We start from the raw sequence: 5,683 nt of genomic DNA on the forward strand, positions 1-5,683 counted from the left end.
CCTGGTTATTTTCTATGTCTTCTCTCCCACTGCACAAAAAATAATGGAAAATTCCTGTTTTGGTCATACATAAGAGGGACATTAGTTTGGGTCCATTAATGCATGTCCTAGAATTCAAAATTGTTCCAAAAATATTGTGCCATACGTGCTAAAAGGGTTCTTTTATAATAATTGATCCTCCTGTCAGAATTTTCTGCTTAATTTCGTGAGCTAAATAAGTGACTTTAAACACAACAGTCATTGTTGCTACACATTTACTGCCTCAGTCTGACTTAAGCAATAGGTGGAAAATCTATTTTGCAGGAGAGCCCTTGGCAGTGTTTGGGTGCATTGGCTTGATACTCTGAATAGGGTGCAAAGGTCTGGGGACCGAATAAACCCTGGGTCTGTGGCTGTTTGGGGTTGGAGAAAACCTGTGTTGGAGGGAAGGGAGGGAGGTTTTAAGGAAATGAAGATGTTAATTTATGATAAGGATAAGGATTTATTTCAATTGTTTGCTGTTAAGGCTAGATGTTCATTATACAAAGTAAAACAAACTGCAGGCAGCTCTAGTAGCAGGTTTTGTCTAGGGGCAACACTGAACAGAAAGACTTTTAATCACCACCGGTTTGACAGGCAGAGGAGCATAAAGTTAGAAACAGCAGATCAGCTCTCCTTCCTCATCCACAGTCCCACAATCCAGACTTTCATTGTACTGCTTGTGTTCTGATTCCATTGATCCTTGAAAGGTTGCGCTGCTGATTGGTCAGGGCAGCTTCTGTATTAAGAGATCAGAGCTGGCTTTCTCCCCAGTCTCTGCGGATGGATTTGGTGTCAAGGGCAAGGAAAGGCAGCTGCTGCAGACTGAGAGGCACCGCCCACACACCTGTTCTCTCTAGTGAAAGTGTTACTGACCCCAGGTGAGTTTTCTGCCCTTCACTGTAAGAGTCCCCAGAGCACAGAAATACCAACTTCAGTCCCTGGGCCTAAGGGTAATGCTTTCCTGAGAACAGGCCTCACCCAGAGCATTAGTAATTTCCTTCATTCCCGCTGCAAGTAATTACACTCAAGTATAAGACTTGGCAATCTAGTTGGTTAAAACTTCCCAGTATAAGTAGTCTTACAGCTGCACTTAAGCTTTGTAATAGGGCATTCTAATTTAACTAAAGGCATCTTTCCTTTCTATCTTATGACAACTAAATAAATCTAAGGAAGACAGATAATCTATGATGGAGGAATATGGTACAGCAGATGCTCCTGAGCAGAACCTAGGGCAGATTTCATGCATGCTTTTCTGTGGGTAAACAGAGGAAAGGAAAAGAGGAAAAGCAACAAATAGCTCTTGGCTTTTAAGAACTTAAAGAGTCTTATTACAGACTTAATTTAATTCTGATAGAGTTAGGTTAGGAGCAGCCAGAATTTAATCAGTAACACAAGAGTAATTTAGTTCAGTTCTCAGTATCTAAGTCATATGGAGAAGCTGCTTCAACTGATTAGAAAACCTGTTTTATTAAAAGTTGCATAGAAGCACAAACATTTCAGTGTAGAAAGGCAACAGTTACTTCATCACTCCAGATCATATATCAATGCATCACCAACTTTTACATTCAAAGCTTTTACAGAAATTAAGTAGTTGGGGAGGGTCTAATAGCTGGCCATAATTCTGTGCAATTATTCTAAAAGCAAGTTGCCAGATCTAGAGAAGTACTACTGAGAACTGAAAGTGAGTCATCAGCAAGGGAGTGAAAATAAAAGCCAAATACCATGGGAATTTCTCATGATTAGCTGTTTTTGTGCATCTTTCCAAACCCTTTTGTCAGCAGCATCCCCTCTAGAGCAAACTACTTTAGCAATTCTTTCACGGCATTTACAAGATGATGGACTAAAAGTTGGAACGTGCAATTAAATAAGACTTGCCAACTTACAAGAATTACAGTGTTCACTTCAAGTAATTTTTATTATATACATTCCACGTGTATTTAAACTGTTATTAGTAAAGTCATAACAATGTATAGGTACTTAAAAAAAAAAAAAGACAAAACAGTCAAAGTCATCAAATGCTTGGTCCCCAAAGAATAAAGCAGGCAGTCAGTTCAATAAACACATTTGATTTATTTTGTATAAAAAGGGTTAAGTTTACAACTAAACTTTTATAAAAAGTTTAGCATGATTAAGTACATCATTACACTTTTTGCAGAAATGTACATTTCTGTCACTATACAAGAAAACTCTAATTAAAGAGTTCACAAGGTTTCACTCTCATATATATATATATTTATATATAAATATATACACAGTATTCAGTCCTAGACTTTTGTCAAAAAAGTAATTTTTGACCATAAACTTCACTAAGAAACTGAACACTGGTTCCTTCTGGTACTCACGCTCCACCTTTGGAAAGAAAAGGCAAAGTCTGCTTTAAAATGGACAATTCCTTGTGAGGGTTGTTTTTTTTGTTGTTTTTTTTGTTTGTTTTTTTAAGGTTTCGCTCCCCATATTGGGAATAGTATATAAAGGAAGCCTTCCAACTAGGGAAAGGGCATTTAAAAGTCTCTTCATAAATAAGTTCAGTCCAAGTTGGAGAATTGGTTGAGGAGTAGAGATCAAGCTCTATTTTTCTTCTTTATTAGTTTTTAAAAGGTTCATTTAATTAAGATGTAGATTCCCCCTCCAAATACAGCTGAAAAATAAGTTCAGCACCTTCCAAAAAAAAAAATCCTGTAGACATTTTCTTGTGCAAAAAAAAAAAAAAAAAGAAAAAAAAGAAAAAAAAAGCAAACACCTGCAAAAGATTGAAAAGAGGCGTATTTAGGAGAATGCTAACAGGGCAGAGATCCGGACAGACTGGCGCCAGAGAGGAAGCCACAGTTTGAACATTTAACCAAACACTCAAAGATTGGGCAAACCCTGGCGTCCAGATGCAAAACACACACGCTCTCTCTCCCTCCCCCCCCCCCCTTCCAGAGCACAAATTAAACATTAAAATAAAATACGCTCAAGGGGAGGGGGAGAAAGATCCAATCTCTATTTGGATCTCTGTACATGCACTGCTCAGAGGCGCCAGTCTGCCTCCTACACCAATTATTAGATTAAAAACAGCCACTTATTTAACTGAGAGTGGAGACAATCCCACATCACAAAATTTAAGGGATTATGCCAAGATTCTCAACTAAATCAGCTATTTAGGCCCAGAAAGTTAGGATTTAAGGAACAGTTTTAACAAATTTACATGCAAGTGGTGAGTGACATTGTTCTGATACTGCTTTCCAGTACTTAAAAACAGTTGATGGTACTTCAGCTGGAGAGGCCAGGATGCACTTAAATCTAGTAACTGAATTACTAGTGTAATTTTCATGGAACAATAAGTAAAGGACTCCTCTGATAACCCTGCTTTATGATAAATCAAAAGTTGTCTCGAATCCAATCCCATACACAGCTCTTTCCACCCCAAAATGGAAAACGCCTCAACCCAGTGAAACTATTTGTAACATTTCTTTAAAAAGCAGAGCCACACACACTCACCATTTTACTTAGCCACAAAGTGCTTTGCTGTCATTTGACATTAGCTCTGAGGGGAATTCAGATGCCTGTAAGAAGGGAGAATGTGTAGTGTTAAATATCTTAACAGCAGAAAAAGCATACAAAGTACTGTGTCCTGAAGTTCACTGCATATAACATGCCACGATTTAAATTCAAAATGATGTCTAAGATATAGCTAGGGTTAAGTAGCAATTTTGGTGGAAACCCCATCCATTTCAATCTAAAAGTGATCAGTATTGGTTTTTAACCAAGAGTAACAATTTGTTGTGCCAGTCATCAGTTTTTAGAGACAGACTTCCCACACTGATTTCAAATATTCTACATGGGCCAATGAGCCCAAACAGAGGGAGAGTAAAGCCAAGCGGGGCTGGGTCATTTACCTGTAATGACAGGATGCTGATGTCTGTATTTAGGGTGGTCAGAGGAGTTCTGGAGGAAGAATTTTGTCCTGGTCTCTGATGATGGAGGCTGACAATGCTAGGATGCGAGTCTAAAGCTATCTGCAGGTCTAGGATGTAGTCAATAACGTGCTGCAGGATTTCCATCTTGCTCACTTTCTTGTTCTGGGGGATGCTGGGCACGAGCTCTTTCAGTTTGGAGTAGCAGTCGTTCATGTTGTAAAGCAAACTCATAGGATCATCCACGGGGGTCTTGCTCCGGGATATGCCCAGGTTGTGTTCCGAGAGGCTGCTTTTCCTGACCGATCTCACAGGACTGAAAGCTTTCATGCTGAGAGGCTGGTTTGCAGCGCACAGCACTCTGAAATGTGCCCGCCTGCCTTCCTCTCCGAGCAGCTGCCTGAGCTCAGAATGAAGCGGCAGCCTGCCTGTTCCTGCTTTTATACCGCGGGCTGCGGGGCTGCCAGAGCCAGCCTGTGCTTGCTGCCATTGGAGGCACCCGACATGTCCATCAGGCGACACACACTCACTGCTGCAAATAAAACCTGCAGGACCGTTCAGGCCTTCCGTGTTAGGAGCCAATGTCGGGGCGGAGGCGGGGCTGCGCTGGGCACAGCTGAGGGTAGTAAATACTGTGCGGGAGATGCGGGGAGCGGTCTGCGGAGGCAGGGAGACGAGGTGCGATGGACAGCCTCGCCGGTGTTGCACGGAGCCCTCCGCCCTTTCTCCTGGTTTCGTCATCCCCGTTTTAAACACCTAAGTTGGGTCAAGTTGGAATGGACAAAATAGCACAAATGTAGGGGCCGGCACTGAAAGGCAGGGCTTGGGGACAAGAGATGAGGGTAAGGGCTGGGGCGAGAAACGTATCACTACAAACACGGGGTAGGCAGCATCCGATGTAAGCAAATCACGTTTGCAGCATCCCACGGGTCAGGGAAGCCTGAGATTTCCTGAAAGTTAATTTGAATGATAGTATCTAGCAGCTCTTAAAAGCAGCCCTTCTGTTTCGTAGGGTTTCACACCCGAGTGATCAGGTTTACCGAGCCGCGCGGATGCCCGCACCAAGCGTGCGAGCCGGACACAGCCCGAAACGATCGCTTCCAGACCGGAGCGCGCTAAGCAAAGGCACATCGAAAGCGTGGCCACACGGGTGACTTGTGCCACGCTGCTGATCTTTACCCTAGCGATACATGTGATCCGCTGCTGTACATCATTATGCGGAGACTGTCTCACAAACGTCCATACTTTCATGCGCCGGACTTACCGCAGCTCGGGCTGCGGCTCATAGAAACATTTCAAGCTTACAAACAAGTGTCAGGCAGTGCCGCCTCTGGCCCAGGTCAGCGGGGTCCTGCGATCCCTGCCCCCGCGGGGGACGAAAGCATTTGCTTGTGTCGGGTGCCGCTTCCCCAGGGGAGCCCGATCGTGGGCCAGGGACCGCCCGGGGGAAGAGCAGCGACCCGCGCCCGGCGCAGGCGGCCGGTCCTTGCTGCGTCACCGACAGGGCCCGGACAGGGCAGGGACACTGCGCGGGAGCGGGCCGGCCTGTCCCCGGCTCTCCCTCGCCTGCTCACGAGGTACCTGCCCCGGGCCTGAAGCCGCCGGGAAGGACGAGGCTCGCCCGCCCGTGACTCCGGGCGCAGGCCGGGACGGGGCCGCGCACAGAGCGCGGCTACAAACGCAGCAGCCTCAACCCGGCAGCTGAGCAGGGGCTGGGTTAGGACGAGCCCTCCCTGCCCCGGCCTTCCCCTCGCTTCCTGGGCGGC

The 5,683-nt window shown here is 44.9% G+C and overlaps 1 protein-coding gene across 2 annotated transcripts in view; it reads right to left on the reverse strand.

Moving 5' to 3' along the window:
* The window catches only part of ID2 (inhibitor of DNA binding 2), a 7,847-nt gene extending 2,170 nt beyond the window's left edge, over nucleotides 1-5,677 (reverse strand). The window contains exons 1-3 of one of the 2 annotated variants that reach the window (XM_014517323.2): nucleotides 3,900-5,677; nucleotides 3,502-3,566; nucleotides 2,075-2,761 (exon numbers count right to left, since the gene is read on the reverse strand). In XM_014517323.2, the coding sequence (XP_014372809.2) occupies nucleotides 3,510-3,566; nucleotides 3,900-4,658 (816 nt within the window). In that variant the 5' untranslated portion in view covers nucleotides 4,659-5,677 and the 3' untranslated portion in view covers nucleotides 2,075-2,761; nucleotides 3,502-3,509. Of the gene's footprint in view, nucleotides 1-2,074; nucleotides 2,762-3,501; nucleotides 3,567-3,899 lie in introns of those variants that run through there. The other variant, XM_025197608.1, reaches the window with a different exon arrangement.
* Nucleotides 5,678-5,683: the final 6 nt, after the last annotated feature.

The sequence above is a fragment of the Alligator sinensis genome, unplaced genomic scaffold, assembly GCF_000455745.1.
Source record: "Alligator sinensis unplaced genomic scaffold, ASM45574v1 scaffold866_2, whole genome shotgun sequence".
Taxonomy (NCBI): Eukaryota; Metazoa; Chordata; order Crocodylia; family Alligatoridae; genus Alligator; species Alligator sinensis.